This window comes from Ursus arctos, unplaced genomic scaffold (assembly GCF_023065955.2).
Source record: "Ursus arctos isolate Adak ecotype North America unplaced genomic scaffold, UrsArc2.0 scaffold_99, whole genome shotgun sequence".
NCBI lineage: Eukaryota > Metazoa > Chordata > Mammalia > Carnivora > Ursidae > Ursus > Ursus arctos.
In genome coordinates this window covers 1-13,603 of record NW_026623121.1, presented here as the reverse complement: position 1 = coordinate 13,603, position 13,603 = coordinate 1, and the positions used below count along the sequence as shown (strand labels likewise).

The 13,603-nt window shown below is 48.3% G+C and overlaps 1 protein-coding gene across 2 annotated transcripts in view; it reads right to left on the bottom strand.

The window, feature by feature from the left end:
- LOC130543285 (phospholipid-transporting ATPase ABCA1-like) overlaps positions 1-13,545 on the bottom strand; it is a 39,131-nt gene extending 25,586 nt beyond the window's left edge. Inside the window, exons 1-12 of one of the 2 annotated variants that reach the window (XM_057309939.1) lie at positions 12,877-13,545; positions 11,704-11,835; positions 10,648-10,790; positions 10,269-10,406; positions 9,295-9,515; positions 7,907-7,985; positions 6,835-7,037; positions 5,009-5,057; positions 4,707-4,820; positions 3,493-3,641; positions 1,913-2,037; positions 779-877 (exon numbers count right to left, since the gene is read on the bottom strand). In XM_057309939.1, coding sequence (XP_057165922.1) covers positions 779-877; positions 1,913-2,037; positions 3,493-3,641; positions 4,707-4,820; positions 5,009-5,057; positions 6,835-7,037; positions 7,907-7,985; positions 9,295-9,515; positions 10,269-10,406; positions 10,648-10,790; positions 11,704-11,835; positions 12,877-13,043 — 1,619 coding nt within the window. In that variant the 5' untranslated portion in view covers positions 13,044-13,545. Of the gene's footprint in view, positions 1-778; positions 878-1,912; positions 2,038-3,492; positions 3,642-4,706; positions 4,821-5,008; positions 5,058-6,834; positions 7,038-7,906; positions 7,986-8,012; positions 8,086-9,294; positions 9,516-10,268; positions 10,407-10,647; positions 10,791-11,703; positions 11,836-12,876 lie in introns of both variants that reach the window. The other variant, XM_057309940.1, reaches the window with a different exon arrangement.
- Between the last annotated feature and the right edge of the window lie 58 nt (positions 13,546-13,603).

The window sequence follows — 13,603 nt, the reverse complement described above, 5'->3', positions numbered from 1 at the left end:
TTTAAAACCTGGAATTCAAGTTAGTCCTTCTCCAATCCTCCTATACCTTCCCACACTCTCCATAATTCCTCCATGTCTGTGCTATAACTGAGCCAGAACCTCATTCTGCCTGAGCCTGGAACCTTTGACCTGCCTGGGCCATGGTTCGGGTAGCTTGGAAACTCACCTCTCTTCACGGTCTTTATGCACAAAGACCTCCGCACACACCTCCCCCCATACCCACTTAGAGACACATGGGTACTTCACTGCGTTTATCCATACACTGCCTACTTCCTTAAAAAGGATTTGGAAGAAAAATACAAAAATATGCAACTCCAAAAGAAGAAAATGTCCATTTTTACACACAATAATACAGAACATCTTTCAGGTTGGTAAAGTGAAGAAGCTGATAAGCCAAACTGCAAATGATATATAATGGCAGCCTATCTCTGCGTCTAGGTACAGGAGCTGGTAGAAAGGAAGAAAGGGAAAGCAACTGATCCGTGCAAAGTGCTATTTGAATTAAATATTAACCTCTAAAGCAGTAAATAAACGTCTGTAGTGATTTTACACTGCAGGATGTTAGAATACTCTCCTGGTCGGCTCAGTTTGTTTCTAGATGGTCTGGTTAGATTACTGTATCAGCTTTTAAAGATAAAAATGTTTCGAAGGACAAATGATACTAGTCACAATGTGGCATCTATCACAGCTGATAAAGGTAATATAGCAGACATCACGCCAGGTGACAAGCATAAGACAACCCAGCTGTCGAGGGTCTCATAGCTCAAGGGACACTTACGGGATTGGATTTCCTTCCATACATCGGGTCCCGAAGCCAGGGTGTCTGGTGAGGGCATTCAAGAGTTCCTGGGTGCCCAAGTCCTCAGGAGCATCATTACTGTGGGTACACGAGAGGCAGCCAGCTCAGCAATTCATTTAAACCAGGAACTGGGAGGTGGAATTGTTCCTCGAAACTTTGGTAGGCACTTCCTGTGTGCCAAGTGCTCGTAACAGAAAAGAATGAAACACAAAACCTACCCAAAAGATGCTGATGCTGACTGCTTACTTGGGATCAAGGTAAGGGACAGCCCTCTGAGCTTGTGTAAGTTGTAATGAATGGAAAGTTGTGCATATGGGTGTGTGCACACGTATAAATGCACATGCACACTGATACATGTATTTTTAATGTGAAGAATTTCATTAAGGATCAGTTTTTCAAAAATACTTTCACAGTTATCCATGAACCTGAACCAAACAGGAAAAAAACATGGGGCTAAGAGAAGGAAGAACAAATTTGCATATTTATGTATATTTTGTTTTCGTTGTTTGTTTTAAGGCTTCCCTTTTACATTAGTCAGATGCTTCCCCATCTAACGGTGTAGAAAAAGCCCAAGATGAAGAAAACTCTGTGGAAGGAAGTAGGGAAATTCCTTTGTCCTTTTGTTTGAAGCACTGGATTGTTAGAGTAGCTGGCATTCGTGTCTGAAGAACAAACACTCGTTAATATCTGCAACGCAATGATACCATGAAATGTACTGTGCAGACAAGAAGCTGGAGGTGTAAAGCTGGGACCGTGTGCAGAAGCCCTGGGATGAACCGGCAGAATTAAAACATAGCTGTGAGAAGCCCAAATCCTACAGCTTCCTCACAGGTGTTTTGCAAGGGCAGATTATTTACATAAAACACAGATGACGGCAGGGTAAAAAGAAAGGAGTTCAAGAGCGGGAACAGAGGACGGGTCTATTATTGGAGGTTCAATTTCTTGCTGTTCTTTGCATACGATATGAGTTTGTGTTGCGGCTTTAGAATAGCTGATAAAATCCATTCCACTGTGTGATTCTTGAGTCCACCTCCCCTTGGCCCTCAGCAGCGTCAACACCCTCCATCTGCGTGAGCTCTCTTCTCTCCCGGGGCACGGAAAGCAAACACGTACCTGACAAACGTGTACTGTTCATTGTACATCCAGGGCTGAAGTTCCAGGCTGGGGTACTTGCCAAAGGGGGGCACGATCAAGCTGAACACCAGGGCAATGCAAACAAACACAGCTGGCAGGATGATCTATAACCAGGGGACAAAGGGGGAAAGGAAATGGCAAAACAAGGGCAAATGTCACAACAAGGAGACTGGGACAAGCCCCTAAGAGTCCAGTCAGCCTCCCAGACCGGCCAGCATGCAAGTGAGCACCGCAGGACCCACAGCAAATCTCCACCAAGGCATTCACGGCAGGTGGGAAGCAGCAGATCCTGCCACCGAAACCTCTTCCCTGCAGGCCATTTCTGGAGCCTGGCAGCACAAGGCCAGGGCTGTGGCCACCTCGCAGAGGCACGAAGCTCAAAACTTTACAGAGTAAATGGTGGTCACATGTGAGAGTGACTCACAACACTGGGTCCTGGCCTCTTCCCTCTGAAGACCTGAGAAAGACCACGATGGGCCATGAGCCCAGCTCAGCTCAAAGAAAGGCCGAGAGAACGAGCCATGCACCAGGGTCCAGAAGACCCGAAGCCTGGTTTAGTCTCTACTACAAGTGTATCCATGTGAAGTCACTCCCGCTGCAGCCTCAGTATTCTCACTTGTAATCTACAGGCCAAGACTAAATGACCCAGTCAGATCCCACGCTCTGAAAGGGAACAGCAGCTGCTGTCACCATGGATTGACCTCAAAAAGCATCATTACCTAAATCCTTCTTTATGAGAAAATACTATATGACCATTATCTCATTGCATTATCGTTACAACCCTATCACCAATCAACAAACAAGGTAACTGAGCTCAGAGAGACTAAGTAACTTGCCCAAGGTCACAGAGCCAGTAAGTGGCAGAACCGGAAGTCAGACCCAGGTCTGCATGCTCCAAACTCATACTCTCTGCATTACCCACATAGTCTTCAGGGAAGAATCTCTGCAGACGCTTTCTCTATGCTTCTCGATTTTAAACAGTGGGATAATTTTATTCCTTCTGACCAAGCGACTTAGCATGTAAACACTGACTGACATGCAGGCAACAGTGTGATGAGTCCTCTCTGTTTGTCCATTTTTTTTTTCTGACCCCTCTGGCTACCTTTCCATCAACTTGCAGTTAAACATCAATTTAGAGAAAAGTCATGTTTCCAAGAAGGTTACATATCAAGTGCATCTCAGGTTATGAAAACTAAATTTGCCCAGCCAATTTTTCTAAACTCTGTCCTTTTTGTGCACACACACACACGCACACACACACAAACACACACAGCACTACTTAATGCCAGGCCCCATTCTAAGCACTTACTCGCTTTAATCCTCATAACAACCCTACGTCATAGGCACATTATCTTCATTCTAAAGATGACGACATGGAGGCACAGAGAAGTAACTTGCTCGCAGATGCGTGAGCGACAAGAAGCAGGACTGGGATTGAAATACAGGAAGTCCGGCTCCAGCATCCACCTCATAACCATGACCCTCTCCTGCTTTCACTGGTCAGGGAGCCTGCAGCCCACCCATGAAGCCAGAGTCACTGCCTGGAGCAGCACTGTCACCTGAGCAAAGAATCCCTTCCGACTCCGTCTGGCAATCAGCAGCCTCTTCCACAGAAGGGCCACAAACTGCTGCTGTGTGAGCTTCCAGCCCTTCACCTGGTAGGAGCCTTTGCCGTCCATCCCGCTGAGCAGGTCTGTTTCTCTGGATTCTGCAAGAAGCCGACACTGAAGGTCACCTACTATCTAGGCAGTTTTGACATCACCACGTTCCTCCCTCCAGCATCCTCAGCAATCATCTTGGAGGTTTGTGTTTGAGAGTCAAATCTCTTAGAAGTCAAGGGCTTTCATGACAAATCGATGTCCCAGGAAAAGTTAGGGCCCCAGACTTCCAACAGTAGAGCTTTCTGCCTTCCGGTTCTTGTGTGAGGAGTGCAGAAAATGAAGGTGCCTTGAGACTACTGAAGAGAAGTGTTCACACACAACGGCTGTACATCAAGTCATTTCGATGGACCAAGTCATCCTCAATTTCTTATAGAACATTCTATGAGACAGGCCATGCATTTAGGCTGACAGAGTTGAGAACAGATGATGTTGATTTGTCTACCATCTACTATTTTGGTAAAAGGTGGACACATTCTAATGATCTAAGTACTGACAAGGTCTGAAACCAGGGAAAATATGAGGGCCACACACTCATAGGAGCAGGACTAGAAGAGCCAGAAAGGTTTCTGTACCTCACAATTGGATAAAAATCCTTGTCTTAAACTAATGATTCCTAACTGAGGCGCTTTCAAATCTTACCAATATTTGCTTGACTCCTGGCCTCCCCTTCTCCATCCCAGTCAAACACACAGGGACACACTCATCCAGAATATCTAAGTCGAAGGAACAATTAGCTCTAAAAGCTGACTTAATTCAAAATCATTCATCCATTCAAAAAATATTTATTTAACAATTAAACCCCTTATCTAGGCAAGAAACTGGGTCTCCACAGAAAAAATAAATGGATTTAGAGGACTGAGGAGCCAACCTTTTATATGTGTCTCAAGTGAAAGATCTCAACTAAATGAAGAAAGTGACGAGGATGGGCTCCTTCAGGTTTGATGGTTTGCCCAGTGCTGGAAAAGGGAATGTGGTTTTCATCTTCCCACTTCCCTTTGGACCCTGTAGGCATCTATCATTCCATGCTCAAGGACGTTAAAGGGAAACATGGGAGTACACAAGACAAGAAATTCACTTTCAGACAATGGAACACAGATCTTTCCCAAACAGACCTGGGTCTACATCAGAATCATTAGGATCAATGACATCATCTTCAGTGAATGGGCGAAGACAGCTCTGCTTGTCCCCGAAGGCCCGTCTGTTTCGTCTTGCTGGCAAGGTGCCATCTGAAGGCAAAAGGAAGGAATTCTGCATTTTATTTGTAACAAAACAAGCCTTCCTCATCTGTCACAACTGTATACACTAAAAGTAAGAATGGGATAAACCGAATCAAAGGGAAAGGGACAACAGTGGTGAGCTAAGATGGCCTAGAGAAGGCACTTCCCAAGAACGTACAGCTCCCCCAGAGGCTTACCTGAGGTCTCAGCATCCACCCCACTCTCTTCAGCCACTTTGAGAAATATCTGAAAAACAGGAGTGAGAACAGTGTAAGCCCCATGTGATAAGAGCAACCATCACCGCCATGATTATTACATTATTGAGTGGCTTGTTAGCCCCTAAAGACAAAAAGTAAAAGCTTTATTTATTAATAATACTTTGCCAGTCATTTGGGAGTGAAGGCACTTTTAACCAGAGAACATTTCCTCAGTAGTGAGAACTATCAATCCAGACAATCATTTTCAAATTAAAGGTATGACATAGGAACACTACAAAAGAAATGGGTTCTGGGGGCACCTGGGTGGCTCAGCCGTTAAGCGTCTGCCTTGTGCCCAGGTCATGATCCCAGGGTCCTGGGATTGAGTCCCATATCGGGCTCACTGCTCAGTGGGGAGCCTGCTTCTCCCTCTGCCTGCCGCTCTGTCTACTTGTGATCTCTCTCTCTTTCTCTCTCTCAAAAATAAATAAATATTTTTTAAAAAGGAAGAAAAAAAGAAAGAAATGTGTTCTGAAACTACAGGGAACATGTTAGGTGTCTGTCTTCTTCCAGGTCGATGGCCCCCAAATCTTTAGGTAGGCTAGCACCATGATAAGGTATCCAAGACAGAATGATCAAAAGATGATGGGTTCCCCACTACTAGAAATATTATGTCGCGGATTCAAACATGGTAAGAGAATGTGAACTTGCCAATGATTTCTTTTTTTCTTTAAGATTTTATTTATTTGACAGAGAGAGAGACAGCCAGTGAGTGAGTGAACACAAGAAGGGGGAGTGGGAGAGGAAGAGGCAGGCTCCCAGCAGAGCAGGGAGCCCGATGCGGGACTCCATCCCAGGACCCTGGGATCATGACCTGAGCTGAAGGCAGACGCTTAACGACTGAACCACCCAGGCACCCCTCGCCAAGATTTCTAAACTCTGAACTACAGACCACGGCCTGGAAAACATTTAATAAAAGCACAGACATTAAGGTCTTACCTCCAGAAATTCTGATGCAAAGACCCTGGTGCTGAGGATTGCAATTTTTATTGTCAATAACATCCCCAGATGACTTCTCTGCCTGGTAGAGCTTGGGGACCACTGGGCCAGACAACTTCTGCATCCTTCCCAGCCCTCCAGGTCTATGATGCTGTGCTCTCTAAAGGCAGGTGCTGCTACATAGTAAAGAGAGCATGGGCCTTGTAGCCCAAACCGTCGATGCTGGATCCTAGCTTAGCATCCCTGAGTGCCCACCTTCTCATCTTATTATGGAGACTATATCAAGTTACAAAGTTGTTTTTTTTTTTTTAAAGATTGTATTTGTTTAAAGAGAGTGTGCATGAGTAGGGGACAGGGGAGGGAGAGAGAGAATTCCAAGCAGACTCTGCACTGAGCATGAAGCCTGTCACAGGCCTCAATCTCATGACCCTGAGATCATGACCTGAGCCAAAATCAAGAGTTGGACGCTTAACCAACTGCGCCACCCAGGAGCCCCTACAATAATCAAAACAAACAAATAAAAAAGAGCAAAAAACCCCACACACCCAGTTTAGCACCAGGCACATGCAGATTTTCCGTAAACGTTGGCTATTTCCTATGTGTGGCCATGACACAGCCAGGTCAGGGAACAAGCCTAATAGAGCTCTCTTGCTATCTCCCACCACAACTTTAAAGGGTTAACTGTGGCCAATAATACCCCAATATCAATGACCTAAGGACTCAGATGACCAGCTCCATGGTAATCCTATTGCCCTGGGGGAAAAGCAGCTGTCGGGCTTTGGGACTGTGGGACCTACTATACCCTGACAGTCAGTCACTGAACTTACTTCTTCCAGGGTCGTCTCTGAGATGCCGTAACTAGAGATGCCCAGGTCTGAGAGCCGGTCATCAATCTCATGGAAGAGTTCCACAAAGGCCCCCTCTTTGGCAGCTTCGTAGGGCAGCACGTATGTCAGTTCATGCCCAATGTCTTCCACTAGCCTGGCCTCAGCCACGTGCTTCCTGATGAGGTTGGAGATGGCAGAGACATCTGTAGGGACCAAAGCACAAAGACAGCTCAGCCGGCTCAGAGGCCCCCCATCAAGGGCCAGCCATGCCTTGGCTTCTCCCTTTGCCTACTCCTCAGAAGCCAGCTGCCCACACCTGATACCTGCCCCCAATACTGAAGTCATTCCACATGTTCATCTCTGGCCTGAGAGTTCCTGGGGGCAAGGATTAGGTCTTATTCACCTGTTTATCACCAAAGCCAGGAACACTGTAGGTTCTCAGTACATTGTGGGTGGGGTGGGTGAGAGGAAGGAAGGAGAGAAGGGCAGATGCGTGGGTGAAAGGAAGGCAGACTTTCAGAGGTTGAAAGCCTTGTCTATTGCCTTAACTCTATGATTCTTCAATGGAAAACCTGAGTAAAGGAAAATTAAATGATTCCTCACCCTTCCCTAACTTTCTAAAGGAGGCTCCTTCTATTTACGCCAATAAAGGGCTAATCGAACAGTTTGTGGAAGGAGACATCTCTCTGGAAAAAGCCAGTTGTTAGGACTAGGCGCAGATGAACACAGTAAAGGCTTCTGCTCCATAGGTGTTACTGGTGACACTTGTGTGCTATATATAGCTCCCAAGGAGGACCCAGCAGGCTGCTCTCCATCTCCTGGGCTCTCACTCTCCTTAGCTCCTGAGACCCAATCCCTCCCCCAAGGCTTGGCCCTCAGCTCCTCATCCCTGGTCTCCAGTGTCTGGCCAGATCCATTCCCCAGGAGATCCCCACCCCCATCACGTCAGCCTCTCAGGGGCACTGCCCTGCCAGCTCCCACACCGAGCCGCAGGCTCCCCAGCAAGCGTTAAGCCAATCTGCCACCAAGCTGCACCCTCTCCCAGCCCCCCAGCCCCAGCCCAGCAGCAAACCTTGAGTCAGCGCCACCAGCCTCTGCACCTCTCCTCCTCTGCCTCCACTCTGCCCAGCTGGGGGAAGCTCAGGCACCACCTGAATAAGAAACCCCAGAGTCCTTACCGATGGTCAGCGTGTCACTTTCATGGTCGCTGCCCAGGCCAGCATCAGAACTGCTCTGAGAAACACTGTCCTCCTGATGGCAAAGAAGGAGGTGAGAATGGGTCAGGGACCAAGCAAGTACAGCCACCAGCACCTTCGCCAGGGAGGGCTTCCATGAGGCTCTATCATGTGGCTCCTCCTGGGAGGCAACCAACTGGGCGGCTGGGGCTTCTGAAGCCACTGACACGGGTGTGCCGTGTGGACGGGAGGTCAGGAAGCACAGCCATGAACGGAACCGGGGCCCATCGATGAATGCTGTCACCAGGCATTTGCTGACCCTCCTAGGCATGGGATTTGCCTGCCTAGTTGTCTGGCTCAGTGCTTCTCGAGCCTTGATTTATGCTGAGCCACCAGGGGACCTTGTTAAAATGCAGATTCTCATTTAGTGAGTCTGAGCTGGGCCCCCGTTTCTGCATTTCTAACAAGCTCCCAAGTAATCCCAGTGCTGCTGGTCCTCAGACCACACTCTGAGTAACCAGGCACTGGTTAAAAGGTAAATAAGCAGATAGCAGTTGAAGGCTGGGATGTAAATGTTTTAGGTGCCACTGGTTTCAGCACACAGATGAATCTCAGGCACGTACTGTGAACAGAGGAAAAATTACCTGGTTATCAGGCTCTGGTCCCACCTCTGTTATTCACCTGCTCGGTGACCTACAAGCCTCATTTCCCTGATCTGGGATAATAATCACAATATCTCCCTCCCACTGTTGCTGGGCGCTTTGAGGTGATAGGAGTTAAGGGGGGAAAAAGTTTATAAATGATAACAATGTTACAAAAATTTAACTATTACCGTCATTTTCTTTTACGCCCAGAATCTGCTAGAGTTGAGTTTCCGGCGTGAAATTAGTGTTCAGTAAACATTTGCTGTTTTGTAGTTTAAAAGCTGAAGTCAATGAAATTTACAGAGAATGAGCAGGAATGGCAGAGCATTCTGCAGCGAGGGCTCTTCACCCCGGCAAGTCTGTTTTCTTCTCTATAATAAAGTCCTCCAAGGACCTTCTCTATCACTCTCGGTGCCTCCATAGGAAGAAGGAAGTGGGATTCCACCACACTCTCACAACAGGAGCAGATGTGTCCTGAGCCTTCCACATGGGAAGTATGATGTGACTCCAAAGGGACCGCAGTGCAGGGAGATGGTGACCCCCATGTGGCAGAGTGGGGTGGACGTGGACAGGCCACTCCCAGCCAACAAGTCCTGACTCCCTGGGCCCAGCACCAGCCCAGCACCGAAAATACAACTCACCTTTTTCAGGTACGACACAGTGCTACTGCTATTTCTACAGGAACTGAGGGAGGATTCCACATCCTTCTTGACCAGGGTCAGGTAGTAGCCTGTTCCCAGCTGGTTCTTCAGAAACAGGGAGGAGCCCACACAGCACAGCTTCCCATGGGAAATGATGGCAATCCTGTCCCCCAGGATGTCCGCTTCATCCATGTGGTGCGTGGACAGAATAATGGTGCGGCCTGCCAGGTACAAACACAAGGACATGGGACAAGTGAGCCCTATTGGTTCTCATTGATTGAAGCAGCTGCAACTACAGATATATCAGCAGGGGTCACCGAGGCAGAAGAATCTGGAAGCCTGTGTGGCAAAGCCATCCTCACAGATATCGGAACAGGAACGTTCATTTGGAAATTTGCTACATGCCAGGCAGGGTGCTACGTGGTCTGCGTGCATTCTCATTTAACTTATCTTCTATGAGGCAGGCACTACTGTTATTATAGGTAAACAAATGCAGACAAGTTAAATGACTTTTCCAAGGTCTCAGGGCCAGCTGGAACTGGCTCCAAAGTCCATGCTCCTCATTTGCTCATCCACTCTTTCAACAAGCATATATAGTGTACTATGATGGGGACAGAGATGACCAGACACAGCCTCTGTTCTCAGCCATTGGTCTAGAGGGGAACACAGTTGTAAGAGACATGTCCAAGATCTATGCTGGAGGTAGCTCTGGGGACCATGCCCTTTATCCCCATTTCTCTTCTGGCCAGCCCCCAGATAATGAAGGGCATACACGCTAAGTGTCTTGTAAACCAGGTCTTCCTTCCACATCCGTACTATGGGGGAACACAGAGCTTTAAGAAAAGAAGTCCCACATTGTCCTTGAGAAGCAATTCTGTTGCTCTGTCACCAACAGCCATGAGCCACGGCCACAGCCGTACTTCTCAAGAGCCTCTCCATTCCTGCCTCCCTCAGAATAAATGCACATCAGCTACCTTGTCGATATTTCAGCAGGAGCTCCCATATTCCCCTGCGGGAGTAAGGGTCCACACCGGCAGTAGGCTCGTCCAGAATGACAACCTTGGATCCCCCAACAAAGGCCAAAGCCACAGACAGCTTTCTCTTCATTCCACCTATGAGAGAGAGAGACACACACACATTTCAGGACCAGCCCCAGACAGCAAAGGCGGAGGTGTTGAGAGACGAATGGAGGCACCCACCTGGGGACAAGCCAGGGACACACTTCTGACCTACCCACCCACCCCCACAGTGGGACACTGGGGCAGCTATTGCTTCACCCGTGTGTGTGTGTGTGTGTGTGTGTGTGTGTGTTGGTGGGGGGGGGGTGGTGCTGGAGGAGGAGGGGGCACTCACCTGACAGCTGACTTGTTTTGCTTTTCAGTTTGCTGGGTGGCAAACCCACATCCAAGGCCATCTGCTCCATCTCTGCTTTCACGTGCTTCTCCGAGAGCCCCTTCAGACGTGCATAGAACCAGATGTGTTCTTCCACAGTCAGCCTGGGGACAGAAGGGCAGGTCAGCTCTGCACCACACGGGCTGCATCAGAACACAGTGCTTCCTGATCCACAACAGAAGAAAATAGGCACATTTCCACTGCCTCCCTCCCTGACCTTTTCTAACTTTATCAACTTCTGAAAAATAATAGGAAGAATCAAGACAGAAGCACCGTAAGCAACCACCAGAGCTGCTGAAGAAGCCAAGGCTGAAATGTGCCCAGTCCCTTCCAGCCTGTTCCCAGCGGGCCTGGCCACCATACATCAGGCAGTTGCAACTTTCAGCCTCCGGTCTTCAACGGGCCCACCCCACAGCCCCATCGACCAAGAAGCTGGCTGGGCATTCACCTGCAGCAGCCCCCTCCAGGAACTCAGACTGTGCGAGAAGGGAGGTCCCTGTGGAGGACATGAGCCTGAGCTGCTCGCTTTAGGTAAGAGGAAATGGAGGTACAGAAGGGGAGAAGTCCTTGCCCAAGGTCACAGAGCCCAGGTCTTTCTCTGCTCCACCACGAGGGCTCCCTGGGGGGCCTGAACTGTTGATAGGCCAACCTGAATGGAAGCAATGTCTCGAGCAGGAAATGCTGGGCCATCATGACAAGGGCCCCAAGGCATTGCCAGATCTGGGCAGTGGAGCTACAGCTGAATCAGGGAGGAGTGTCGTGGGAGAGGGAACGGGCTAACTGGCTCTCTAAAGAGTCGGTAACGGAGAGCACCATTTCCCAAGCGCTCATCCACCAGCTGGACTGATGGGACACTGCCTACTTTCCCCAAAATGGAAGGACAACAGGGACTCACTGTGCAGGGAGGGGAGACCAACCGCCCCCACAGAAGGTAAAATGCTTAAGTCCCCCTCTGCCCATGACTCATGACACACACATCCAGAGATGGTCTGCTTCTCCAAGCGCGCTGGTACTCACATGTCAAACAGCACGTTATGCTGGGGGCAGACCCCCAGGTTCTGCCGGATGGTGCTCATCTCAAAGCGAATGTCTTTCCCCAGGATGTAGGCAGTGCCTGAGGTGGGAGGGAACAACCCAGTCAGGATTGACCTGAGGACAAAAATGTAAGAGTGCAAGAGTCAGTGTTATCCCCATTCCCCTGGAAACGCTCCACGCCAGGCCGCAGAGCCCGGGCACCTAGAGCAGAGGCATCAACCCTCCCACAACCCCATTCCTTCCTGACAGACCCGAACTGACCCCTACAAAGCAAACAAGTCTTTGCTTTAGTGGATAACCAGGAGTGGGCCTATGTGTTGGAAAGGGCATTATCAGAACAAGCATTTTTAAAGGATTCCAATTTGCAATGGAAAGTACAATTTGAAACATACATTTTGTAAGTCTAAAATCATGTCCATGAAAAATGGACAAACCACAAAAAGTTATTCAGAGATTAAAATGTTTTTTTGTGTTGGGCAGTAGGATTTTTGTGTGCCTTTTAAAAATTATCTGCGATGTTCATATATTGATTTTGCATTAACAAAAAAAAAAAAAAAAGAAAAGAAAAAAAGAAAAACAGGAAAAGGTCATCATCCCGAAAGTTATACCCTTAGCAATAGCTGAGGGACCACACTGAAAGTCACTGAGGCTAACTCTGCTGTTTATGGCCCGAGCTCCCTCGTGAAGCTGCCCATTATAAGGTCTTTTTATAGGTCCCCGTAGGTCCCAGAAAGGGCAGTCACATGGCCAGCTGTTTCTCACACCTCCTTAGCGACAGAGATCCTGGAAATCACTACTTCCAACATATCAGATCTTCCCACATTCTTGCTCATAGTTCTAACCAAACCAGCTCAAAAGGAAACCCCTTCTCGGAGCTGTCACAGCCTTAAGGTTCCAGGAACAGTGCAGAATTCTGAGAACCAAACGGGAAAGGTCATCAAGAGGTCTCCCAGGCTGTTTCAGGCCGAGGAAATATCTAGCCAAAACCGGCAGTGGGGAAAGCACTCTTGTGATGAGACAGTATCTTACATTCATCAACTCCTCCCGGGCGCTGCCCTTGCCCCAGTGACCAATGCAATGTCCTTGAGTCCTGCTTTCTAACTGCACTACAGAACATTCCTGAAGCTGATTCTGACAGCCACACCCTCTTCTTACATGGTGGTGGTCTTTCCAGCTCCATTGTGGCCCAAGAAGGAGGTGATCTGGCCCTCATAGAAATTCAAGGCCAGGCCATCAACAGCCACCTTCATGCCATCCCGGTAAACCTTCATCAGGTTCTGAATGGACACGCCCAGCTTCAGGTGTGTGGGTTCCTCCTCCATGCAGACTGTCAGAAGACAGAAGACAGAGGATGGGAATGAACCCACGGCAAATACCAACGAGTGGGGCACAAAGACACGGGGGCTGGGGTCGTACTTCCACGACTGTCCTCTCTCCACGGATACTTCTGGTTTCTCAGGCAAACATTTATTTAGGGCCTGTTTGTGCAGGAGTGTTGGTGATGGGAATTCACTGATAAAGGAACATTCACAGTCTATTGGGAGAAAAAGACTTCACAAGCAATTAAAATACAGGAGGCTAAAAGTAGTTTAAAAAACACATGTAAAATTGCCGTAGAGCTGTGGAATACCCAGACCGTGGAACACAACTCAGCAATGAAAAGGACTGAACTGTTGTTACACATCACAGCTTGGGTGGATCTCAAGGGAATGATGCTGAGCGACAAAAAGCCAACTTCAAAATGTCCCATACTACATGGTTCCATTTGTATCACATTCTGGAAATACCATGCGGAGAACAGAGTGGTGGCTGACAGGTGTCAGGGATTGGGGAGGAAGGGGGGTGGCTGTGGCTTTCAGGGGGCAGAATGAGGGAGTCTGTG